The sequence below is a fragment of the Phaeoacremonium minimum genome (genome assembly GCF_000392275.1).
Source record: "Phaeoacremonium minimum UCRPA7 unplaced genomic scaffold PA7_03_scaffold_480, whole genome shotgun sequence".
Taxonomy (NCBI): Eukaryota; Fungi; Ascomycota; class Sordariomycetes; order Togniniales; family Togniniaceae; genus Phaeoacremonium; species Phaeoacremonium minimum.
This window is the reverse complement of record NW_006921382.1, coordinates 658-27,104: the sequence shown is the minus strand read 5'-3', so window position 1 is coordinate 27,104 and position 26,447 is coordinate 658. Positions and strand designations below refer to the sequence as shown.

General features: G+C 50.0%; 5 protein-coding genes across 5 annotated transcripts; all 5 read right to left on the bottom strand.

Moving 5' to 3' along the window:
- Positions 1 to 5,754: 5,754 nt before the first annotated feature.
- On the bottom strand, positions 5,755 to 6,278 carry UCRPA7_6613 (hypothetical protein; the record flags this gene model as incomplete). Its single annotated transcript, XM_007919150.1, has 2 exons — positions 5,755 to 5,913; positions 5,973 to 6,278. 2 exons carry the CDS (start codon positions 6,276 to 6,278, stop codon positions 5,755 to 5,757), a joined length of 465 nt encoding a protein of 154 aa, XP_007917341.1.
- A 1,245-nt stretch (positions 6,279 to 7,523) lies between these two features.
- Positions 7,524 to 8,519, bottom strand: UCRPA7_6612 (putative integral membrane protein; the record flags this gene model as incomplete). The annotated part of the gene is made up of 2 exons (XM_007919149.1): positions 7,524 to 7,861; positions 7,940 to 8,519. The coding sequence occupies 2 exons, from the start codon at positions 8,517 to 8,519 to the stop codon at positions 7,524 to 7,526; spliced, it is 918 nt and encodes a 305-aa protein (XP_007917340.1).
- A 3,485-nt stretch (positions 8,520 to 12,004) lies between these two features.
- On the bottom strand, positions 12,005 to 13,313 carry UCRPA7_6611 (putative mfs monocarboxylate transporter protein; the record flags this gene model as incomplete). Its single annotated transcript, XM_007919148.1, has 2 exons — positions 12,005 to 13,205; positions 13,264 to 13,313. The coding sequence occupies 2 exons, from the start codon at positions 13,311 to 13,313 to the stop codon at positions 12,005 to 12,007; spliced, it is 1,251 nt and encodes a 416-aa protein (XP_007917339.1).
- Positions 13,314 to 14,164: 851 nt separating this feature from the next.
- On the bottom strand, positions 14,165 to 16,309 carry UCRPA7_6610 (putative sugar transporter protein; the record flags this gene model as incomplete). Its single annotated transcript, XM_007919147.1, has 5 exons — positions 14,165 to 14,938; positions 15,039 to 15,261; positions 15,811 to 16,066; positions 16,120 to 16,171; positions 16,241 to 16,309. The coding sequence occupies 5 exons, from the start codon at positions 16,307 to 16,309 to the stop codon at positions 14,165 to 14,167; spliced, it is 1,374 nt and encodes a 457-aa protein (XP_007917338.1).
- An 8,856-nt stretch (positions 16,310 to 25,165) lies between these two features.
- Positions 25,166 to 26,154, bottom strand: UCRPA7_6609 (putative nacht domain protein; the record flags this gene model as incomplete). The annotated part of the gene is made up of 4 exons (XM_007919146.1): positions 25,166 to 25,449; positions 25,503 to 25,725; positions 25,784 to 26,078; positions 26,129 to 26,154. 4 exons carry the CDS (start codon positions 26,152 to 26,154, stop codon positions 25,166 to 25,168), a joined length of 828 nt encoding a protein of 275 aa, XP_007917337.1.
- Between the last annotated feature and the right edge of the window lie 293 nt (positions 26,155 to 26,447).

Below are 26,447 nucleotides of genomic sequence, written 5' to 3'. Positions count from 1 at the left end.
CAGGCTGAAGCTTGCTGTGACTGAATTGATCTCGGGCTTTCATTCTGTATCGCCTGGGAAATCGCCTGGTCAATGCGCGCGAGACTCATGCGAAGCCGAAATGCTGCGTTGGTAGCAGACTCAATACAGTCTCCAAGGCTTTCTATGAAGTCGGCCATGGAAAGTCTATTCCTGTTAGCATAAAGCCTAAGCATATAACACAGATTAGAGGATCATTTACAATATTGTTCTTAGCTTCAAGTGCTCGGCAGGAGTTAGGTTACGACCGGTCACACTTGTTAACATGTGGCCGACACCAAAGACCTCTTGCATCTAAGACATCGAAATGCTCAGCCAAATGAGGTATACCTGATTCAAAGTCACTTAACACTCACCAATGGGGTCCCAAATGCGCGAACGTAGTCTCGAGGGACGGTACTCATGCTATCGACCAAGTCTTGAGCTGTCTGGCAGGCATCCCCGAAGTTTGTGTCCTCTGATGCAAATGCCACCATTTTAACCAGCTATGTCAATGCTCAGCCAAGTGTGTCAACGATAAATATAGTAAGAACTCACATGAATAGTACAGAGAATATTCGCAACTTGAAACCCACTTCTATTGCTCCCACTGTCAGAAGATTTCATTGCTGCTTGGGCGAATTGAGGCATGAGATTCGATTGCATGACAGACAATTGCTGGAGAATGGACTCGGTATTTGTTGGTGCTTTACTCCACAGCACAGTTGTCTGCGCTGTGCGCTTTGTGCGGAAGTCGTTGATGGCATGTTCAAGTATTCGATACAGCTCCGTCACGAAATTCCAGCCCGCAAACCAGTTCTCGAATTTCCCGTTTCTTCCGGGAAAAAGAGGTGTATGATGCACACCACAAGGATATCCTACAAGGGTCTGAGACTCTGGAATGCGGATCGGATGTCCAAGGACACATGCATTGTGAACCTCTAATCGGTACATGACCCAAAACACGCGTCGCCACGTCTCTTTCTCGCAAAGGCTCAACGAGGACGGCCACCGATCCTCGTTCTGAAACCCGATGCGCGCAGAAAGCCCATGATAGAGGCCGAGATACCGATGCAGCAAGTCCGTATCGCTTGTTTGTGTACCTATGAGAGCTAGAATACCGTACGATCTCAGGAGATTAATATCGCCGACTGTATCGTAGGTCAACGGCACGATGCGAATCGCTTCGGCTAGAAACTTCTCTGCGAGAGATTTTCCAGGCAGCCACGGGAGTTCGTTTGTGAAGAGAGCTCCCTTGTTGGCTTGATGGGCACTCAGAGCACACATAGTGATAAGGCCAAGATAGTATGATCGATCATGTGAGAATGACCGATTCCTCCACCAGAGCAAGAGCTCCGTCTCGCAGAAGAAAGGATATCTAGTCATGTCAGCCGCTGCGCAAAGAGCAATTTTCCCCCAGCACTTACAGCGGATATGTAGAGTCAAGATAAATATCCATTAAGGCCGTTATGTTCTGGCGGCTCTTGAAGGAGCCAGCCTCAGGTATCGAGAAGTCGCCCCGGATATGCGAGATCTCGGAACTGGGCGGTGCCGGCTTCTCGGAATCTTCTTGTTCATGATGTGTCGATAGACTAACGGAATTATTTTCTGTATATGATATGGCTGTCGATTCTGGTGTGTCATTTCTTGAAGATGCCCGAATGCTATGACCACAAGGATGGTCTCTTGGCTTCCCTCTAGCTGATTTCGGACGAGGCTTCGTGCCGCGTTTCTTGGGCTGTCTTAGACGCGTGCATAGTTGCCCGTACTTGATACATGTTAGACAGTCAGAAGTCCTATTGGGGCCCTCGATTGTGATCGGGCCAGGAGCTGGAGGCACGCATTTGAGCCCCCTTTTGTGGCAAAAATCACACGCCTGAGATATGCGTTGTCGTTTGATTTGCGGACTTGAACCAGCTTGTGGATCCATTCAGTCAAAGTCGGATGCGGGATGCCGAGGTCCGCCTGCTGAGACGCGTAGAGTGAAGCATGTCATGGAGAATGCATACGGTGGTTCACAGCGCCCTGCTCAGTCCAAGAGTTGAGGTTGCGAATTCGGCAAACGCAGCGCTTGTAGTCAGCTAAATAAGTGTCCACAGATAAGGCCCAATCAGTCCTAGAGAGATATCTACATTACATCTCCTATCTGCGGGCTTACAGCCTTGGAAAACTAGCGCCTTGTGGCTCTAGCGCGGGCTAGCTTCTAGGTAGAAATGCGCTATAATTTACAGTAAAATGCTCCACTGACACACCTAAAGGCGAAGACCGTTGTAGGCAATAGAGAAACAGTGACCAGTGTCCAAAGGCGCTTGTCATAAACGCTGAAACAAACTTTACACGTTGCTACCTATACTCCTGTATTCTATATCAACAATTTCCGCAAGTTTTCTTTCAGGACTGCATCGCCTTCATCCCAGCCTGGCTCCAGTTTGTCGCCAAAATCTGCACCGTAACGATTTGTCTCATCCATGAAGGAAACAGTAGCCAACATAGGGTAAGCTGTCGTTTGGAGACGGTTTTCCACTCCCTTCGCAGTGTCCTCTTCCCAAAGTCTTCGAGCTTCGTCAAAGAACGAATCAAAAGGCACGTCAACAATTTCCCAATCTCCTAACCCTATTTCTTTCATGGCATCAATGATATGGTTGGTCGACACACTATGGCTTGCGAAGTATGCAGGCCTGTTTCGAAATTTCTCCGGGTCTTCCAGTACAGCTACCAGAGCTTCGCCACAAAGCGCATGCCTGCTGATACTGACCTTTTGGTTTCCTGAACCAAAGCGAGTAATAGTTCGCTTCTCCTTATTGACCCAGAATATTCCTCTATCGATGGACCAGTCATACCAAGGGCCGGTAATAACTGCTGTCCATGACATTGTGCCATTGGAAGCCTCGATGATTTTCTCCAGCTCAGGTTTGGCGCGCATCTTTGGCTCAAATATCATAACCTCATCGATGTTGGGGTTGAAAAGATCACCACTGAAGTCCGGCGTAATGAGTCGTTCAACCCCGGCAGCAAGAGCAGCTTGGAGAAACAGCCCTTGATTACTTGTTGCCGCTGGATTGAATGCTTCAACGAGGACATGCTGATCCTGAAGGGCGGCGGTCAAGGACGAGACATCGGAATAGTCGACAGACTTGGTCGCGACTCCGGACGGCAAGCTAGATTTGCTACCAGGACGAGTGATACAGGTCACGTTAAACCGGGCTTTCAGAAGCGCTGGAATCAGAGCTTTACCGAGGTGACCACTAGCCTATAACGATATCGAATTAGTTGGATAGACAGCCTTGATAGAGGGGTTTGACGAATCAAACTTACTCCAAGAATAGCAACATTCTTGCAAGGTGACATCGTCAAGTGAGGGTAGTTAGTCAATTGTGAGTCTTTGACCAGAGAGCATGTTTCTATTCGACACCTTAGAAATTTACACCGATGATCTTGTTTATATAGAAGTGCCCATATCCTTCTATGGATAAGTGTAAACCTTTGCGTACAGGAAATGAATGTTTGGTAATCATCGTGGATTTTGTCAGAAAGGATTCCCTCGTAGCGCTATCTTGGAACGAACAGCCTCATACGGGGAGGGCATCCATCGGCCGCCCCCCTGGTCATTCTTGCGAACTGTCATTCGCTGCTTACCTTGAGACCCACCGTCTAATGCGTCGGCCGCCCCCCTGTCTATTGTGGGGCACGCGGTCTGTCAGGCGCATCGGTACGATTCATGAATCCACAGACGTTCTCCTAGTCTTCAGTAACATCTTGCACACAAACACATTTTTAAGCAGCCTCAATTGACATTTTTTGTCGGCCGATGCATGGATGGTAGAGAGATATGTCCCTGAGCATACAAGAAGATGACCACAACAATACAACTCGTGGAGAAAGCGTCCCATGTCTGCGCGAGATGCCGTAGTCGCAAACAGCGATGCGATCGAATGCTCCCCCGCTGCACAAGATGCGCGTCGTTAGTCTGACCCCTTGATTGTTGCTTCATGATAATTTGGATCTCTAACTGAAATCATTGTAATGACAGAAAGTTAAGAAAATGCGATTACACTTGGCATCTCGATGCCCCCAACCCTTCGCCCGTATCTCAAGAATCAGTCGCCCTTGTCGAACGCGGGAGTTGCGGCTTGGACTTGACACCCCAAGCCCAGCTTGAGCTTCTGCAATGTATCTCAGGGCGCTTGCCAAATGACTGCTCAGACTCTACTGTTCGATTTAGGAGGTTGGTCAATGATATACTGTTCGAAAGTGGGGCTACGGTCTCCGGCTTAATCGATAGCTACGTCGATACTCTTCACAAATGGTTCCATCTCATTGATGTCAAGCAACTCCGCGAAGACACCCAGTCTGCACCCGAGAAACATAAAAGGCCCGCAGTATTGGTGCTGCTATTAGTAATTATGCTAATAACAACGCAAACCTGTGGTCACGTCCATCACCTCCGTCACCGAAAATTATACAAAGCTTTGAAAATGGTTGTCACAACTCTTCAGTCTCAGACCGAGCCAGATCTGTGCCTCATTCAGGCCCAGACTCTCATTTCGCTTTATGAATGTGGCCATGGAATGACGCACCAGGCTCACTTGACGCTCAGTTCCGCTATGACCCTGGCCACCTTGGTCGCTACCAACACCAGCTCAATAGATAGCCCATTACACTGGCAAACAGCGCTCATGATGCTTGATAGGCGAGTAATCTGTATACCATAACATCAACATCGGTTAACCGAGTCAGTATGATTGTTCTGTCGGCGATCGACGACGCCTTGCCGATACTCTGTCAAACAGCTAGCCCGCTGAACAAGATGATAGCAAGTCAAGTGCAGTCATATACCAGCGATGGGTTCTTTTCGTTGGACTTGCATTCACAGAAACTTCAAATGACGGCTCAAGTGTTCCTGCTTGCTGGAAGATGTCTCCAGTACGTCTATTGCCTAAGGAATGGAGTTCCAGTGGACGAAAGCTACGCTTCTATCGACGGCGACATGGAAAAGATTGTCGAAGGCCTGATAAGAAACGAGAAGACCTACTCATGGATGTTTTGCGATTCTATCACTGTGGTTCTATGGTAAGCTATCGGCTTACTGATCCAGTAGCTATCAGAACGATTGTTATTGACCTTGTTTAAGCTGCCATCTCATCCTTCGTGAGGAACACATGCGTAACGTCAATGCCCTTTCTACTTCAAGGGAGCATTTGACCTTACAGGCGTCCCGCCGTATGGCTTGGGATACTTGCAGACTTTCGATCGAAACAATCAAACTAACAGAGATAACAAGGACCTCTTTTGTCAGCATGAATTCTACTTTCCGTGCTCTACTCTGTGTGATAGATGACCACACTGGCTCGTCAGAGCATGAGGAGACTGAACAGTTGTTGTCGAAGCTCCGTTTCTTTTGCCAAAGATGGGCTGTGGGAGGTAAATCACATGAGAGCCACAACCCTATGACTAGGCTAACTTGTCTAGATCGGTACTTAACGCGAATGGAGATGGCATTTTCTTGTGATGGCGATACGGCCGATCGCGACGAAATCAAAGCCTCAAGTAATGGGTCCAGTACAATGAGTATTGACACATAGAACCCAAACGACTGCAGAGAGGATCAGGCTGATCATTCGAGCTGCTTCAACTGAATGTCCTTTCTGTACAGTCTTGGAAAATATCGCTAAACCTACTATCAACAACAAACAAAGGGGTATTACTAGGTGCCGCAACGGTCTCTCCCACACTAGCCTCCTCTGCGTACATGCTCACTCACAAGTGCCTACCGGTGCTCCCGTGCTCGAATTCCTTGTTGGTGAACTCCCTTTCACCCTTGTTCGCAATTGCAGCGTTCTTCTCTTCACCTTCCTTGCTGCCAGCCAAACCATCTAGCGCAGCGTTGAAGTTGCCCCTGATTGTCTCGCCGATGCCCTATATTGTCACTTAGTATTAATAGACTGAAAGGAGCACGCCGCACCAAGTCGACTCACATGTCCCTGCGCAAAGACACCTCTGATCCCCTTGCCAATGCTAGCGCCCGTGTTACTGCCGTGTGCATCGCTGGGAGTGAAGTTGGCTTCTCCTGCAGGGGCGCCGTATGTCCCGGTCTCTGGCGTGCTCTTGGGGAAAGTCTTTGTCTCTTCTGTTCTGCCTAGACCTGCAGTTGCGCCACTATTCGGGGCACTGCCATACTCTCCGGTACCTCCGCTCGCAGGCGGAATGGCAGCGGAGCCGGTTGTACCTGCCGGTGCATTTGTGGTTCCTCCGGGGAGGATTGGGTCTCGATTGGATGCCATTTCGATCTGTTCTGGTGCTGCAAGATGGGGTATTGAATATTTATTGTAGGATTGAGATACGAGAGATATGTTTAATTTATATTGGTCTCTGGTTACTCAGAAACTTTCGAAAGTGGCCGGAGGAAGTCTTCGATTACACATAGGACTGGCGGGTGGCTACCTTGGTAAGTCGATCCCGCCGTGATGCTCGAATGATCCGCAAATCCCGTCCCTTGACGTCATGGGTATAACCAAAGCATCCACACAGCTAAGGTTGAGACGTCATTTGACAATTTTCCGTTCAATGCGACTGATATACAAGTAAAGCCAGTTCTCTTCACAACAACAAAGGCTCCGCTACTTCTTTGCCAAATTGGCCGTATTATGCAGGTAGGACTGCTATCTTAGTCCTCGGACTCTGTCTAGTGCCCAAGGCACATGAACTCTAGGCCCTAACAAACCCCCGCCCGCCTAAGCGCGATAACTATCCGTTTCATGGATGAATTTACCTTTAAGCCCGATGATTGATAGATAAAGTTGGCCAATTGAAGGTAGACTTTGCAGCCCTCTGATCGGATACGCGTAAATGTCACCGTGAAGCTTCGGTAGTTGTCAAGTAGATGTAAATGCGCGATCGCTTCTGTGCCTGAGCGGCGCAGGATCCATATGCCGTGTGGTAGTGGATTGAAGCAGAAACGATGGCCCAGTCATGGTGGACAGCAGTCACTACGGAGGCACTTCCGAGGGATCGTTCGCGATCCTGGCCCGTAAGCGGTAAGCGCAGCGAGGCGGAGCAAGCAGTACGCACGCACGCACACCCTTCAAAGTACAGTAGATAGACTACGGCACTCTTAAATATCTCAACGTCGCATGTCTTGTTTCTCGTATTGTGCTCTCTTACATCAACTAGACGAACGGGTTTAGGAATCTAGCACCTCACGGTGGCGGCTGTAATCGACGGTCGGCGTTCGAGAGCGGTTCGCATCACGATTAATGCAGCACTGCCGATGAGCCTGACATATTGGCACACCCAGACGATCGCTTGGGAATCTTCTGTATCCAATGCAGTGCTGCCGCCTGTTATTATGCCGGTCTATAAGAAACCCTCGTGCCAGATAATCCTAGGGCATCATTTCTCCACCTTAGCCAGCCGCTATCTTAGATGAACATGGTCACAGCGACTGCCCATCCTTAGGAACATGCCAACCAGGCCATTAATTCACCGACCAAAACCAACGACACCGGCTGAAGACATACAGTTACCGCTCAAAGCCGTAATGGTACTCCCTTCGAATCAACCAAGGCCTTGGACGGCTTATGGATCCGTACCACCCACAGGAACCAATCCTCCATCGCAAGCAGGTTGAGCAAAAAGCCGTTTGCGTGCCAGGCAGTGATGCACACGATGGCGCCGGCAACAGCATCCAGGACGAAGTGGTTGGCGGTCGCCACGATGGCGGACAGGATGATGGCGGGGTAGATCATGCCCCCGACGACCAAAGAAATGCGCTTCCAGGACAGACGACGAGGGGTCTCGATGGGGAGGGTCGCGACGGTCAATCCGATGAGAAACGAGTAACCGAAGTGCAGAGAGGGCATCGCAGCTACGTCAAGGGATCCTTGCGTCAGTAGGCGTGGGGGAAGTCAGGGGCCAGCAAGTGGCCTCGATGGGCTTGACTCACCGTATTGGTTGCAGAAGCGGTTGGTGGTCCAAACACTGCTCTCGCCGTCCTTGCTGTGCACGGTATCGACGAAGCCATAGGACAAGGCCTCCGGCGCATCGGGGCCCTCGTACGTGGGATCACCCAGCAGGCGGGGAGGCATGCACGGCCAGGCCGTGAAAATGATGAAGGCGAGCAGGTTGCACATGGCCATCGTTCGCCGCCGCCGCTCGTACATGTCAGGGTTCAGCCGACCGACAGTTCTATGCAGTCTCGTGGGCGATGCGCCCTTTGTCGAGGTCTTCTGGAGGTTCTTCCGGGGGCGAGTCGTGGAGATATAGTACATGACGATCAGGAAGAGGATCGTGCCGGGGATGTGGATGAACGAGTAGGTTCTGTTGGTCCAGTGCATGAGGTTTGGTCGCTCGAGGAACCAAGCCTGAACCGGAAGCTCGACAAAGAGATGAAGGCGTTGCTCGAGGTGGATCAGCTGCAGGGCGTGTCTGCGAGCGACGTTGACAGTGGTGTCGTCGAGGAACAGGGTGGTGAAAGCACGGCCAAGCTGGTAGACCTGGGTGGTGTCAGGACGACATTGATGCATACCGATCACCTACACGAGTACTCACCCAGTATATGAGCGCCCAATACCAAGCCTCGACCAGAAATGGGTAACGACGCAGGACGCGGCTGAGAAGGCGGTCTTTGAAGACCTCAGTGTTGGGCGATATCACAGTCTTTCTCCAGTTCAAAAAGCGTATCGTCCTTCGATGCCATCGCGGGTCCAATTCTTCGTCTCCTTGACTCAGCAACGTTCCTGATGAATTATTTGACGTCCAACCCCATGATCCCGGCGCCTTCACGTCCTCATCTCCCGAAGAACTACTACCGGCCTCAGCCTCCGATAGGTCTGTTGCGAATGACTTGCGACGGGAAGCAGAGGTCGACGATGACCGCCTAACCCGACCCCATGCACCGCTAGCTGTCGGCGAATTCCACGCAGTGTCACGATTAACAAGCGTACCTCCAGCGAGGAGGCTTATCACGACAAGTGGCTCGAGGAATGCGCCGAGGCCCATTATGAAAAGCCGATGCTGGTTGTCTAGATTGGTGCTCTACGGATGCTGCGGCAGCAAGGCTCACCGTCGGAGGACAGGTACCAGCCCGCGTTGAAACCCGTCTTACGACTCGAGGTTGGTTTCGGTGTTTATAGGAGAAGAAAAGCTGCCGTGGTATAAGGGAGGGTTCACAAAGGTACGGTACGTTAAACAAACCACAGGACGTGGAATCCAGGGAGACGGGAGAGTTGCCGGCAAGGCGGGCACAAGCTTATAAGCAACCTTGGGAGCCCTTTGTTGGCAATGAGGTCGAGTGTGTATGACCTACCAGGTATTTACTTCTTGTTACCTTACCTTACCTTACCATACCAAGCAAGGCCTTACCTCATTAAGTGAGGACGGAAGGGTAAAGAACGAGGACTGAGCACATGTGTAGTGTGCTGCCGCACTGCATCGGTGGCCCGTCGCCGCCATCTCGCGTGTCCGACGATTCCGGCGAAAACACCACCACCAGCCCACTCCCCTCAGTCACTCGCTACTGGCTCGCAACACACCAACCGGATATGGAATTGGACTAATCTAAACAATCGCATAATCATCAACTTCGAGAGGCTACCGCTCTAACTCTAAATTGGGTCGAATGTTCTCCAGTGGACTTTTGACGTACATGCTTGGTCGTGCTCGGGCGGTCTGGTTTGCCGCTTACACATTCCCAGTGGGACTTTGAAGTGCCTTATCTTCCCTTACCCTCAACTACCTAGCGCCGGCATCTCTGGCATCCAATGGTCTGCCATGCTGGGCAAGGACATTTGTACTACAGCAGTTCACATGCGTGGCAGATCCTCCTTGCGCCTGTTGAAGTGTTGGCCCGACTGTTGACGTGGTCGCCGAGGGCAGAGAGGGCTGTTGTAAGCCGCAATATCCGCCTCGCTGACCACGTTGTGGAGGCCGGAGCATTTTACACATCTAGCCAACAGAAGTCCGGTAGGCTGGGTTGGTGCATTCATTGTGAGAGAAAATGACTGATCCCGCGAGAGCGATGACTACCGTTTGCGAACACTCGCATACTCAACATCACACTGTGAGACCCCGACCGCCCGTTCATTGCGCTTATCGTCATCTTTTTCATGGCAGAATCAACAATCGACTGCACGTTGCTTCTTTTCATGGTCTTGCTCCCACCGTTTAAATGCGCCAAATGAAAGGATCCAGCCAGATGCGCCCCAGGACCAGGGCAGGATGGCAACCACGACCGTACCTTTGAAAGAAAAGATGGCAAAACAGCGGTGACTTGGTATGATACACCGTCAGACGCTCACTTACCGTAACAGGGCATGTAGCACGCGCAAATACAAAGTTGTGTTGATCGCTGCTCTTGCTCCTGCTTACAGGTTAGCAATGGCTCAGTGCAGCTGTGACACCACGCAAAGGCCTCTTCTCTTACCTCAAGGGGGTCGTTCCTTGGCATTCGAGGCTGCAACAGTGCGTGCCAGTGCATGCCAATGCTCACACGCCCATCAAAATCGTTGCGGCTTTCTCAATCTGCCCGCCCGGCCACTAATTACCGGAGGCGCGATGCGCGATGCCCACGGGCGATGCGGCCCCACAACCTCATGCATTTCTCGGAATGCTCGGATGCTGCTCGCACGCAAACAAAGACCGAGACTCAATAATTCCCAAGAAAATTCAGGACGGTAGGGGCAATGGAGATAGTGACGTTTCTGTGGAAGCACTGTGGCTCGAGCGTGGTTCGGGTTAATCTTGAAATACACAGTTTTCAGTGATCCACGCTGCCGTTGCAAGATCATTGCCTGTGGTGACGCGTTGAACGCCCCTTCCTTATTAGGGCTGAAAGCGGTAGGCAAACGGTCAAGCGACCGCTAATAATCTAGAAGGTGCCGAGGGACCGCATCTCTGACACCTCAGTAAGGTACTGTACTTCCAGCTACAGCTACAGCCCCGCCATTGGGAAGGTGGGGGGACCATCGCACCTGCATCTACGTAGACTTCTTGCAGGCCCGATTTGGCACGCGAGCAGACCGAGACCGAGCTCTTCTGGGCTTCTGGGGCGATCTGTCTGGGCGCACACGCTCTTTCTCTTTGTGTACTTTGCGGGGACTTGCCCGCTTGGATAAGATGCGGCTTGCCGGAGGCCGAATAAGTTATTCGACGGAGCTTCGATCCTGCCCGCGAGACCGACCGTCTATCTGGGCATGCCCACTTACACCCATAATAATGCCCAAATAGCGCCTTTCTCAAGTAGCTTCCTCCGCACTGCAACGGCTGATTTGACGAGTCTGAGGTCATCTTGGATCGCAAAAGTCGCATCCTGTCAGCTTGTTTGGTGAATGCGACATCTGTGAGTGGCCAGTTGCGAATCCCACCAGCTGGCCCGTCTTCAAGTGAACTTGGTGGGAGTCTGTTTGGCTAATAACGCATCTTTCGCATCTCCTATTCTACCTGGGTGTACATTTGTGTGGTCGCCGAAAGCAACTCACTTGCCCTGCATTACTACACGGAAATGAGTTTCAGTGTATGGCAGACTTTCAGACCACAAATCACACCAGTCGCCATCCTGCATCTCCGTCGTCAGGCGATTGGACTAGGGCTTGGCTTGGCAAACGGATCTTCAGCGTGGGCGAGGTAAGGTATATTTATGTAACGGATAAGCATACATTGCCGACCTCGAGACAGGGCTAACTCTGCATGCATCGGATGTCGAAGGTGATACATTCCAAGTCCTTAGCCCCGGCTGCCCGAAATTTCCGCCTCATGTTCACTCTTATTACAAAAGATGCGGTTCAAGGTTGCTCATAAGCTTCATGGAAATATATGAGTTCCCTAATATATCGTGCGTGCTAGTCGATCTCGCTTGATGCCTCTAAATCAATAGCATCTTCCATCTTCCATAATAACTTTTCACGAAGATAGCAACAAGTCGACCGAGAATAGCGTATATATGGGATAACGAGCCATTGTATATGCAACATGTATAACTACAGAAGTCGCACCTGTTCTCGAAACGCTACGCTCACGGCCGAGATTCTAGTTCGTTCTCAGGCCCGCTGTGGTCTTCCAATTCCCCCTTCTTCTCACTCCTAGCTTGTCGAGCAATTACGACCCGTAGCTGGCTAGCAAAGACTGCTGTGAGCAACATGGCCAGCCCAGAAAACAGCTGGATACCGAGATAGCTGCCTGTATTTCCGAGTATGGCGCCCGCGATGGGTGGGCCAATGAGCGATCCGATACCCTTCAAGACGGCAACGAAGCCAAGCCGTGTGCCCAATATGCTCAGATCGTCGGTAATACTTGCAAGGACCACCGGTGCCAAGGTGACGACACTTCCTGAGAAAAAGCCATAGAGCACCGAGAAGGCAATGTTCCCGGCGCGGTTCGTCACGCTAATCCAGTAAAATATGCTGACGGCAGCCATGGCGGATATGCAGATGTAGGTATTCAGCACACCAAACCGGTCCGCTGCGAGCGATGGTATGATGCGGCCGGGGATAGCAACCGCGTTTAATATGACAAGGAGATAACTTGCCAAGGTCTGCCCCTGCATACCATGTGATAGGGCATAGGTCTGCAAGTAGTACATGGGCTCGAAAAAGGCGACGTTACTGAAGAAGATGGCGATACATTGGATCATGTACCGCTTATCTGTGAGCCCAGCAGCTTTAGTCACCCCCTTAAATGACTGCATGCCTTTGGTGGTCTGTTTGGGCTTGCGGAGCGGCCGAGCTACCACGGTGGCGTAGCTGCCCATGGCCAAGACGATGAAACCGTTAATTCGAACGGTCCATGGAAACCCAATTTGCGGGTATAGCCTCTCGAACATGAGAGGGTACAGAGCAGCACCAAGACTGCTTCCAACGCCCGCCGTTCCCATAGCGAGAGCCCGTGATGTGGTAAAGTAGGGTGGGATCAAGGTAATGGCAGGCATGTAAAGACAGCTGGTTCCAATGCCAACGCAGAATCCCTGAGCCAGCAAAATCTGATAATATTGTGTGCTGATGCTCGTCATCATGAAACCAAAGGTGACGAGAAAGGTCCCAGCGAAGAGCATCGACCGCGTGTAGCCCATGTCATAGAGCGGACCAAGGAAAACACCTCCGGCCATGAGGAAGAATACCTGGACCGAACCAATCCAGGAGATCGCTGATGCGGTCTGGTCGCTGAGCAAATACTGTTCGTAGTAGGTCTGGAAGGCACCAAAGCCATTGAGCAGACCGCTAGACAGTCATAAGTATCATGAGGCATCATCAACTGGTGCAATCAGGGAATACATACAGGCTGTTCCAGTACAACGAGAAGGCGGCGGAGACTTGGAGCCAAGCCATCCATCCTCCATTGGGGGGTCGTGGTTTTCTTGCATTCTCTACTCCTGTAGATAAAACCCCTTCAGACAACTTCGTTTCTCGGATCTCAGAATTCGCAGCAGCTTGGCGAATTGATGACTCTTCGCTATTGGACGACGGTATAGGGCCCCGAGCTTCTAAAGTCATCTTCGGGGATGTGAAGTGCGTCACAAGAGCATGATACAGGCAGCTCTACGCGCGAATGTAGTCGCTTTTCATTGATACTCTTGACGACTGGACAACAACATGGCGATTGGAAGTATTTGGCTGTCGAAGGACGTTGTAGCAAAGTTTCTCCGCAATTTTGTTCGACTTTGGGGGATCCCAATACAATCTCCGAGCCGGATTGCCGCAACTGACAGCATCCCCACTACGACCTTCCCGCTTCGGGTAAAGAAGGGTAAATAATCCACTTGGGTGGTTATTTCCATCGTTTATAACCAGCAAACTAGGCAGGATGCGTCATCATGCCACTGAGCAAGCGACGACTTCGGAGTTTTTACGAGGCTAGCGAATTCTTGAGATGCTTTGTTTAGACTCAATAAAAGAGTTTGAAAAGTTGTTAAAGGTATTTCGCTTGAGAAAGAGTTAGTCAGTTCCTTCAACCTCAAGCAATTGTATGATAGCCATCGAGAATGAGCGGAACAAAAGAGGTTGAGAGCAGAATGTTGTTGTATTTATATTGACTTGTCAGAAATAGAATGGCCACTTCAAGTGACTCGAATGGGATGTCTTTTATAAAGAGATATGAAACATCAATTCTCTCCATCTATTGAACCTTGAATTGGGTTACCAATCCCACCGGACCCAGATCACAAAGCCTGCGAAGACGATCATGATTGCTTCTCCGTCTCATTGTGAGCAGTCTCAGGGACAGCCTTGTCAGAGTCCCGTCGCATGGCGCCAGTGGCCACTGCAGCTTCCTCAATATCCCGATTCTGCCACTCTGCATACTTGGCAGGCCGTCTCCGCGAGGTTGAGTCCTTATGACCCACAACAATTAGCGGCGGGTTGTCTCTGTAGAAGGCGTCCAAGTCCTCAAGAGTTCGGTCAGAAGTCTCAGGGTAGAAAAGATACAGGATCGGCATGAATGCGGCGTTAAGAACTGTGAAGATAATGTAAAACTTCCAGCCCAGATTCTTGCTGCCTGCAGGTGTGATTTCGACCACGATAAAGTTCGTTAACCAGTCCGTCGCGGTGGCGACAGCTGCACCCTTAGTTCGCATCGGCAGAGAGTTGATCTCAGTTGGATATAGCCAAGGGATGCCAAGCATGCCCAAACCGAAACCCATGTAGTAGATGAAGAAGAATACAACGGATGCTTTGGCCACCTCTTGCGAATGGGGATAGCCCGGCTTCTCATTGTAGTAGAGCAGTATGGTCATCATCAGGAAGCAGAAGAACTGGATGGCTGTAGAGACGATCATCATGATTCGACGTCCGAAGCGTTCTACCATTGGTGCAGCAATGCCCGATGCAAACAAGTATGCGACAGATGCACAAGCAGCGATTAGTCGAGCCATGCTATCCTCGAGTCCAACGGAGTTTATAAGAAGGGTAGGCAGGTAGTAGCTCATGATGTTGATACCTCCAAATTGCTGAAGAGCCTATTCAATGCGTCATCAGTGACTGTATGACAGGTGCAGATGATAGATACCTCTGAGAAGAACACAATAGAGTGAAGAGTAAGAGCGAAGACTAGCTTACCTGAGTGCCAGCACCGAGAAGAAGTCTGCGAATTGTCTTTGTGCCTTGCTGCGTCCGACCACGGAGAATATCTCTCCATCTGATCGCATTCTTCCTCTCATATTCCACGCTGTAAATGATTTCCTTTCTCTCAGCGATAATGAAAGGGTCGTTAATGGACTTGTTGTCGAGGTCAGCCAGAATTTGTGCTGCTTCTTTCTCACGGCCGTGGGCAATAAGCCATCTGGAGAGTGATTGTTAATCGACATGGCATTTGTACGAGTAATTTCTAAGAATTCTCGATGGTTGAACGCACCTAGGAGATTCTGGCAGCCATGGGACAGTGCCATATAAAACCATGCAGAAGACGAGCTGAAGTGCTAAGGGTAAACGCCACGCAATAGCACCACCAGCGAATGATAGGCCATAGTTGATCCAATTGACGCTCATAAAACCGAATATGTTCATCTGTTTTGTGTATATTTAGCAGATGGTTAGTTGAAATGGTGGAATCCCGCGAAGTATATGCATATGATTCCCCGACTTTGAACCATGTCACAGCGAGGAAGCCTGAAGTACAGTCGTATGAAATATCCACTAAGCCTTTGAGAGAAGTTACTCACCATCATCTCAAGAACCACAAGCTTTCCCCTCCACTTCATAGGCGACGTTTCCGTTTGCCATACAGGAGCAGTAGCAGTGTTAATGCCGTTTCCAATGCTGCAAAGTGTTAACCAGATTCTTAAGGTTAGGAAGACGATCAGAACTGCGCTAATCTCACTTGCTAACTTACCCACTGACGATACGCCCGACAATCATTTGAGCAACGCTGAACGAAGATGCTTGAAGAATAGCACCGATAGTCATGATTGTGGTACCAAAGATGATGCTCTTCTTGCGACCCATGCCCTCGCCTATGGAGAAGGCAACAATCGCACCTACTGTACAGCCAATAGCGTAGATTGACGTAACAATGGCACTTAGATCTGTCTTGTCGTCGCCTTCGAGATTATGGACTTTGAGATAATCATCAGAGATGACGACGCCACCTGCGATTCTGTGAGTAAAAGTTGCGAATGAAAAGATATCTCCAGACACTTACTGAAAACACCCTGGTCATAACCGAACAAAGACATGTCTGTAGCGCATGCAACCTTGGAAAAGAGCCTCGTTAGCATGCCATTTTGATTCTTCAACTCATGCGGAGGATTGTGACCACTTACAGTAATCCAGAACGTCAGCCATCCGCCCTTCAAGCCGAAATACGGCTGCTTGAATCTGGATAGTGCCATATTGATCGACACTCTTAGAAGACTTAGGGGTTTCTTGTTTTGCTGGATCTCATGGACCTGCGACCAAAGGCGTCAATAAGCACTAAATATACCCTGCCTCTTTCTGATCGACGTTTAAAGAAAGCTTTCGGCCACGTGCGATGGGACAATTGGCATTTATATACATGGAAACTCGACCTTCTGAAAGAATGACATCATACTGGTTGACACCGACTGTATAAAGTGTTATATTGATGTGGATCTATCTAGAACAGCACGAACAAGTCCGTCGTGGAGCCCCCTGGCGATAGTGATACGGCAACGAGCCTATCGTGGAGGTAGGCAACGAAGGCACACCAGCTAAAGAGCGTTCGGTGCCTCCTGGAAAGCTGATTGATACGTCCTTTTGCACTGCCAGTGGTCCCCGTGGGGATATTGACTCTAGAACCGCTGACAAGAGTATGCGGGACTGACTCGCGCCGAAAGTTGCGCCGATGTCACAGGAGATGGCTTCTTGCGGGCTTAAGACGGGATTACAGCTCTGTTTTCGTCTTTCCATTCTTTCGATCATTGGCGTACTTCTGAGCGTTATGGGTCGTGGAATGGGGCTCTGGGAACGTGGACCCGCCATGTCCAACTCTTAAGCCGTGAGTGCCATGACTATGACGCAGATCATCCCCACTGAGTGGAGGACGGTCTGTAAAATGTCGACGGCGCGATTCCTGCCTACGGGGTTCCTGAAAATTGATCTTCTCACTGGGGCTCCGAAATCCATTGGAATCGCACCAAGAAAGTCTTCGTAAAGGATGCGATCTGGGAGCCTGTTCGAATCGGTCGTCAAGATGCAGCAAGCTGCACTTGGTACTTAAGCTATCGTATACAGGGTAGCTATTGCTAACTCATGCTCAAGAAGTTGGTGGCGGCAGCTAGTTGCCGTTTAGTTAGGTGAAGAGTCTGATTCAGCCGCTAGCGACCATGTTGATTGCCAAGATGTGCCGGAGCGGGCGTTCGCCGGTAGGATTAGAGGATCGGCACCGGCTTGACTCGCTCGGGACGGACTCGAAGTCGGTCAAGCTCTCCCTCACATGGCAGAAAGCGAACATCGGTCGTTATATTGCCGCTTAACCGGCTAGCACATTATCGCGCCACCTGTAGCACTGGGTGTGCCTCGTTTTCTTGATATGGTGTCCAGAAGACCCGAACATCTGACGAAATTGTTGATTCCACTGATGTACCGATTCAAGGAGCCTAGGCCGAGGTAGGGATAATGACCCTTCTTACAGTACTCAGACCCTGTTCGACTCGAGATGCACTTCCAAGGGATAGCCGTGCTTGCTCAATTTCTCTTCGTGAATTGCCTTCTTCCTGGCCATGTTGTTATCTACCTTAGGCTTTCGAGTGTTTGTTCCGTGTTGCACCATATGATCTGTCCATGAATTGGTATCGTAGATGAATTGGTCTAGCATGCTATGGGTAGCTGGAACACGGTTGGCGACTGCTAATTGTTAGACAACAATAGCTCGTTCAAAGCATCATCTCTGCCATACCTGCGCACGAATCCATCACCGATTTGTGAAGTGGGTCATTCTGCTCACTCATAGTCGAGTAGAGAGTCTTGCTTCAGTATTGACTTGGTTTGATCTCTCAACACGCGATAGCAAATGATGCCATTCCATATTCTTTATCAGAGGAAACACAGCTAGCTTGTATATATATATATATATATATATATATATGCACGCCATAAGTCCATCCTTCTCGCTTCGCGCCCCTTCGTCTTGCCGTGTTTACGTTCATCACGACCTGGAGACATGATGATATATTCCATGAACTTGACATGCCGAACGACTGGCCACTGTAATCAGTCTGAAGGAATCCGGTAGCAAGGTTTGTTTGAGGATGGATGATTGGGTGTCGTGGGTAGCTAGTTTAATTGCGTTTAGCGCCACTTCAACATCGAGCAAGAACTGCGAATTGTCGAGGCATTGCCGCAGAAAATGGCGTCCAATACCATCTTTTTTCTACATACTTTCTACATACTTGCTTATTTAGGTAATGCGTTCCTGGGACTTTCCACGAACTGCACCCCAAAGAGCGCGTTGCGGCAGTGCAACTCAGCCTTAACCTGGTGCAGCTGGTAATTGCCTTAAAGTGCCCAGTCAGCCAATCAGCTGACGAATCTGGGGTACCATGCAGGAAAAACATCAATATTTGGCGTGCATGGGCTAAATTTGGAGTAAGGCGATTGCTGAATGAGCGCTAGGACCAGGAGCTTACTGAATCCCAGAGCCTCATGCTCAAACCAAAATCAACAAAACGACGGGGTAGCCCCAGATGTTTTGTCCTCTTTCTAATAATCTGATTCTAATTCTAGTTGTACGAGGACTGTGCCGACGAGCTAATTCAATAAGTTTAAAGCCCGTGATTCTGAAACCACACTTCCCTCCGGTTATAACAATAATCTCCATCGCCCTGTTTCCACCATTAGTTGGGGTATGTCCAAGGTCAATATTCACGGAGATTTCCAGGATTGCCGTAAGCCATCCACAGAGCGACAGGGTGAGCCCGTGAAGCGTATCGATACTGGAGTCAAGCAAACAGCTGTGCACGGTGTTACAAGCATCGTTTCTCGGCACGTATTCAAAGCAACAGACATCGCAACGAGATCGCCCGCTTCCTCTATCTGTACGGATTTGACTAGCCCATCTACTTACAATGGAACTACTATAGAGATACCGGGTTTCGCCGGATGGACCTCAAGTCCCCGGCTCCAAGAAGGGTGGACATCAAGGACAACTCTGAACACGACTCGGTCAAATGATAGTCCTATTACACCTATGAGCCCCACGGACGACCTCTTTCCGTCTAAAAGATTCCCTTCCCCGGTCCCCTCTTTTCATCACGATGTGATAGACTCACCATCGGCACCATTATCCCTTCCTTATCGGCCCAAAGCAGATAATGATGAACATGTGGCCACGATGCCAGAATCGACCTCGGGTCTAGGATTGCGACAGGGCACTCCAGAGAGGGAACCAACACCAACAATGCCGACACAGGCTCGTCGACTCCTGAAAAACACTGCAATTGATACCACGATTGACGACAGTTCATCAGTGGAGAGTCTTGTGACTAGTGATGAGGCTTTCACAAGTACCCCATCTTTCTCTCATGATCCAGTCGATAGCATTCTAAAGTACACGCTGAGTCAAACTCTTGGGTCGGAACATGCGCGAGGGGTTCAAACCCTCCCCAATTGTCACATTGTAGTGCGCAACTTTATGAGCGATATTACCTGGGCGCTCGAACAAGACAATTCCGCCTTCCGACAGGTGGGTGGAGTGCATCGAAACGCTACAAATGCGTCAAACTCGACAACAATTACCCGTTCGAGCCAGCACTCCTCAACCTCCTCGTCGCGCAGTGATAGAGGCAAACGGAAGGCTGGAACGCACAAGAATCTGAACGATGACGATGATGAAGATAACTCCGATGAAGATGCAGAACACGAGTCGATGCGAGGCTCTATCAAGCGGGCAAAGGTTGAAAAGCTTCGTATGATCTGTCCATACAGGAAGAAGAATCCACTTCGTTTCAATGTGAGAGACCACCGACTATGCGCACTCACTGTGTTCTACAACACATCGGAATTAAGGTAAATATCTGTCAGCCTTTTATGTCATGTCATATCTCAGAAACTGACAGGAGTTAGGAGACATATCCAAGACTTTCATAAACGATCTGTGATGCCGCCACATGCATGCGTCAGATGCCGGACGATATTCTCCTCAAACGACGAGCTCCGACAACATGTTCTGTATCTCACTGGACTGTGCCCAGTGAATGAGGTTTCAGCACAAGACTTCGACGCGGAAGATGGAATTGACGAAGATACCGCGGAGAAACTTCGAACAAAAAAGGGTAGAGTGTCAGATCCAGTGGGTGTTCAGTGGCAGAAAATATGGGAGCTTCTATTCCCCAACACTCCGGTGCAGCCGTACGGTCAGAAAGAACATATTTCAATCTAATTCAACACACAGCTAACAGAGAGATAGATTACTGTGCTGTCATGGAGCATTTCGAGCTCTATAAAAAGTATTGCGAAAGTGTTCCATCTCTCAAAACATGTCTTCGAGGGCTTGGACTCGGCGGGCCGGGTCTTGAGACACTGGGTAATATTCTAGACAATCACTTCATTGGCTTATTTGAAGAATGCAACGAGGAAGGAAAGACAAAACAATATCAGAATAGACAGCTAAAACCTCAGTCATCACTGTCCAAGCCACCGAGATCTACCCATTCATCACTACGACGCCGCGTCAATCGTGACTCGGCTTGTGAGATGGTACTGGAGGAGAACGCCGATTTGTACGAGCTGGGGGACCCAGGAAACTTGAGGCATGGCATGTCGGCACCAACCTCATCAGCAGCTTTGTCTCGCGAGCACAGTGCCAGTCACAACCCTAGTCCACAACCAAAGTCGTTTGAAGACAGGTTATCACAATTGGCTCCTTCAAAATCACTAGAACTCCCACAAACAAGTTTCATGCCGAGCAACGCTTCTATGAATCATCAAGAAGCGTTTCTAGGCATGGAAAGCGCGCCTGATTTGAGCCACCTAGGCATTCACCAATGGGGCACATATGAGTACGGAACAACGGGCGAGGGCTGGTACCCCGTCGATGCATATTGCTCTCAGTTTGATTCTGGAAATCAGGGACAAGTCATGTCTCAAGGGATGATGAATGACCAACAGGCCAGTTCAAGGATTGATGCAAGTAGTAGCCAAGCTACGCACGTCTTGCCGGACACAGGATTCGCGGGGTTTGGATACCTTCCCACACGACCCAGATAGACAAACCTAGGTGGTTGAAATTCATGAAAGTGTTCCGCAACCGTCGGGGGAAGGTAGAAATTTAAGTATATAAATTGAACAGGAAAAAGGATCTGTCAAGACGCGGCAATCTGAACGACGTACAGCGTCGCCAATTCTGATCGAGATGGCTTAGGCGCTAATTGACCTTTGCCAGGCACTATACTTCCGTACTTTCATAGGCAGTACGGATATACATCTCTCACATGTGACTACTATCGGCATCCGTATTATCCCAGGAAATAGCACTTTGGCATAAATCTTTGACAGCTAGCTGCAGAAATCGACTTGCTAGGCCTGAGTAGTGTTATTATCATCATCAATATAAAAGGGATCTTCATCATCGGGATTCTCGAATCGAAAAGCTATATTCGGAACGAGGTGCGCATGGTGTCTTTCCGCCTCCCAGGTGCTGTGACGAAGACGCACCTGGTTACCATCTGACCGCCGGGCAGTCTCCACCCGTACACCTCGCAATTCAAGCCGTCGCTTGGGATCACCTCCTCCGAAGAAGTCGACCGCGTCTTTCCCATTTGGAGACGACATTGTTACGGATGGGATAGACGACTTAGCTCTCTCAACAATGGCTGGCAAGCCTGGTTCGTTGAGAAGCCCCAAATGATAGTACAGGCGCCTATGGCGGTTGATCACGAGCCGCGTCGACTCGAGGTCTGCATTCCCGCAGGGTGTAATCGTCATCTCCGCGTCTACAATAGTCTCCGGTACGCGTGACATGGTCTCGACGGTTACCGCGCCGTCGCTATTAAGAGAAATGAGATTGACGGCGCCAGTCTCTGCAATATAATTCAGCATCGACATACTGGCAGCACCATTTTTTGATCGAAAGATAATTTCACCAGTGGATTGAGTTTTGGGCTGTGAGTTTGCCGCGAGTCTCTCGATAAGTGACCCGGCATTTTTACCAGCCGTTTGAGCGATAGTCTCCGATACTTCTTCTACATATCTGTCCGAACTCTTCCATGGGTATTCTAGTGATTTTCTTTCGTCTGAGAGGTGTCGGGTGATGTTGCCGATGTCTTTCACCAGGTCTAACGCTATCATCTGAGTAGGCGAGCGCCCGTAAAGATATCTTCCGCAGGCTGAAAATGTAGTGTCGAGTAAACCTCGATTAATGATGCTCACCACTCGATCTGGAAATATCAGTTGCGGAAAAGGAAACAAAGTGTTCAGACTGTACATACCCGGGTGGGCCATGTTCCAGAGATATGTAGCCCCCTGAGACGAGACTACTAGAAGTGGCAGAGAGGGGTGAAAACAGAAAATCCGAGCGAAGTCTTCATAGCATCTGTAGTCTATCTCTTGATTTTGGGGTAGGAAACATTCGATCGGAAGCGGGTCGGATGGCGTCAGGATCTCTCTGCAGCCGATATGACACAGTGGAACCGTTCTTAGGGCCCAATCTTTCGGGCAAAACGTTGTGTCTGGATTGGTACTTAGTCCACTGGCGGTCCTGAGAGTGAGCAAATATTCTCCATCTGCACTGAACCACGGATGATAAATTATTGCCGCCACGCGATGTGAATCTGGTGTTAGTCTTTGATACGGTGGTGCGGGACAATCAATCAGGCGTCGCCTTATGTAGGTCCGCTTTACCGAAGTTCCACGTGCGCCCACCTCGACAATATCAATGCACTCCGCTGCAGCAACAAACCTCCGGAGATTTGGAGATATGGCAGCTGGAAAGCCAAATTTGGGGCCAAGGTTGGGCCCAATGTCCCAGTCCAGCCATGTCATGCCATTATATAACAGGAGGGCCATATCCGCAGTGTCGATAGTCCATGTGTACCTCAGGATCACGGTGCGGCTGTCGAGGTTCCATATCTCATATGTAGCCCTCCACCCAGCAGCATGCGTTTCAGCGAGCCTGCTGTCGGGGAATCTTGACTGAGGAGCCTCTTTTATGGTGGTACTGAGGGCAATATAAGCTCAAACTTCTCAAAAGCTGTGAAATGCGAAAGGCTTACCGAGGTGGAAACAGGCGAAGCTGGGCTAGCTCTAACCCGTCGTGAGATACCTGAGAGGCGATGAGGATTGAATCGTGATGTTGACCCTCCACAACTGCCGTGTCTACCTTACAGTCTCTCGTTGCTACCCAGTGGTCTGACTGTGTGAAGGCGGGTATGCTGGGTTCCCATATTTCGTTCGGACTTGCTGCCAAAACACGCGACCAGGACTCACGCAGCCTCGTCAAGTCCTTTGCTAATCCTTGAAGCCTATCCGTCAAATCGCGCAATTCCTGCCAATGTTGACTCCGCACGAGAGCCTCCATCTCCAAGACACGTCCCATTTCTTCAGAAAGTCCGCACAGATCTGGTCCCGATGCTAGAAGCCACGACGCTTCGATCCAGGTCGTGACTCGCTCACGGGAGCAAAGGAATACGTCCAAATGGCTTAGGAGCTCACCGAAGAACTGTTCGGTTTCAGAGTTGGTTTGTCCAACCCCGGACTGGAGCGCCTCGCAAAAGTGTTTGGGCCACTGAGTAACCGCGTAATTCAACATTGGAAATCGGCGATTTTGAAGTTCTTGACTTGGAGAAACTTGTGGCGAGCCACTAAGAGGACCGGCATCCACATCATTGTTGATGTAGTCGAGGCAGTATATGGCGAGCTTCAAATGTCCGACGGGTTTGTGGTGGCCGAATTGGCGAGCGATGTCGCCTCTGGGACTGGCAGCCTGGAGAAGCGAGTGCGTGGCGAGACCGTTGAGATAATCAAGAACCGAGATGTGTATGTACTGGACAGTAGCATCAGGGGCTAGCTCTAGAAGAGCTCCTGACCAGGTTCCCAGCGTCTGGGCAAAGTTTGGAATTCGATCCCTTGACCCCTCAGGCAGCCTTTGGCAGACACATTGCTCGAGTTCGCGGACAGTAAGGGGACGAGATGCATAGCCTACCCACATGAACAAGGAGGAAAGTTTATCCCGGGATTTGGCTGGGAGTCGCCGTATCAGGCCTTGCAGAATCATGGTGTAGAGGTCATCGAGCTCATCAAGGTGAAGAATGTCGTCCAACGCCCGAATCCGGTCGTCGAAGGTCAGTCCATCGCACTGGAGATATCAAGAAACAGTACAACCCAGAGGAACATGCCGTTCGATCTCCCTACAGTGCGGTAGACGACGTCGTCTACTGTTCCGTCCTCTGGCATGACTCCCGAGTCGAATAGTTCAATGATGCGCCGCCGAGAGTATACTTCGATGTCTTCATGATTGTGTAGGCAAGAAAGTCGCAATTGGTTAGACGCTTGCTCGATTCGGATCGGGAGTCGAATACTCGATCGACCGAATAGGGCAAGCCTACACAGAGCTCGGTTGGGTTTCGGATCATCGGACGACGGTAGGGCCGTGTTTTGCAATATACGAAAGAAGTCCGCTTGGTTGGAGCATTCATCGATTCCGTCAATCAAGAGGATGGCGTTAGGTAGCGATCTGAGGAGCATAGCAAGCAGTGTCGAAAGCTCTTCCTGGGACGCGCTCAACTGGCCAATGTTTTCATGAAAGTATGCCACAGAGGCAATGTCGACGACTTGTTCGTCATCTCTATAGGCGTGGAGAAGCTGGGCCACAAACGCGCGCAGAGCAGCTGTGGCAGTATGCGAATCATCCTGACGTCTATTGAAGAAGTAGAACAATGTCCGCGGCGGCTGATCGAATCTCGAAGCGCCTTTCCGGGCAGATGCGTACCCGTTGCAGTGTCGAACAAGAGCGCTACATAGGAACGTTTTGCCATAACCAGGCTTTCCTATGAATAGTCAGTCACTAGGCCATCGAGGATAGCCCAGAGTCTCTCACCCTCAACGAATAGAATTCCATTTGATTCACCCTCAACCCAAGCTTCAAAGGCCGGGTCTTCGAGAATCCATTCGTCGGTTCCAGGTTCGATTTTGTTGATGCACTCTTGGTAGCGAGCAGCCCAGTTTGGCGGATCAATCCATTTCTTAAGCCTATCTAGAAGGATGACTGCGCTAGGGTCAGCATGACGATTAAACTAGCGGTCGGAAAAGAAAGCCCGCTCACGCTTCTGCTGATTTGCATGTTCGATGTGCCAGGCCTTCTTGTCCTCCGTCGGATCGTTGAAATCGGTAGCAGCGTTCTGCTCGTCAGTAGCTCGCAGCTCCTTTTCTAAATGCTTGACGCTTAGAAGTCTGTGAGTAACCTTCAGTTGTCTCATAAATTGACGTTCATGTTGACGAAACTCGGCGAGGATATCAGAGAAACGCGTGTCAAAAGGCTTCCAGCAGAGTCGTGCTAGCACGCGAACCTGTGACAAGCCTAACGACTGTTAGAACCTTAACGAATGTGAAGAGTAGGCATGAATTCCTTACCACGATCTCGCCGGAAGACTTTGCAGGCCTCGAAGCAGAACTGAATGATATCCTTGTAAACAAGAGCAAGATGCATCAACAATCTCGCGCGTGAGTCAGGACTGCTCATCTTGGATAACTGCAAGAGCTTCTCAACATATTCGCCTTCTCTGTCCAAGACTCCAAGGAAACTCGACAGTAGTTGCGTGAGCTTCTCGAAGAATGTGACATAGTTCGAACTAAGCTGCGAAAGGGCAAGTAAATCAGACAGGTCAGCCTGCCGAGAGTCTAATAAGGCTCACAAGAAAAACAACTCGGATGGCGCCCCATGCAAAGCAGGTGTACTCCGGATTGGTCTGGCAAAAGATATTGATGACTTCAAAGTAAGGCTCCAGATTCGCTGACGCCCGTCGAACGGCCTTGCAGCATTGCAATAAACGTCCCTTGGCAAGAGGACTGCTATTGCATCGGTCTTGCAGGCTATGGATCATCTCGTTGCAGCTGCTGAACGGTACAAAGAGCTTCTTGCCATCTTCCGTCAGGCTGGCAAGGAACTCATTGGATGCTCCCTCAAACACCTGCTGTGCGCTTGTGAATCTGTAAACGCAAGTGAGCGACCCTGTCTGAATATGGGATGTACGACGTACGTAGAAGGGACTTGGTCGGTCGTCATCGCATCGACAATCGCATCGCGCCAGGATACTTCAGTTAGCTATACAGTGCAACAGTAAAGAAAGGATGTGGCAGGTGTCGAAGATGTTGAGAGGCAACACTGATCATCGACCTTGGGGCTGTACTTTTGGGCGTCCTGCACAGCCACAAGCACGTGCATCATCCCAACTGCAGTCATCATTGGATGACAGAACTCTGGCCATGAGCCCAGCCTTTTCTCGTCCCTAGCGGATTCGAAATTGTTCGCCTCTACAGGATTGTCTTACTTCAAATTTCACACCGTTTGGGGATATT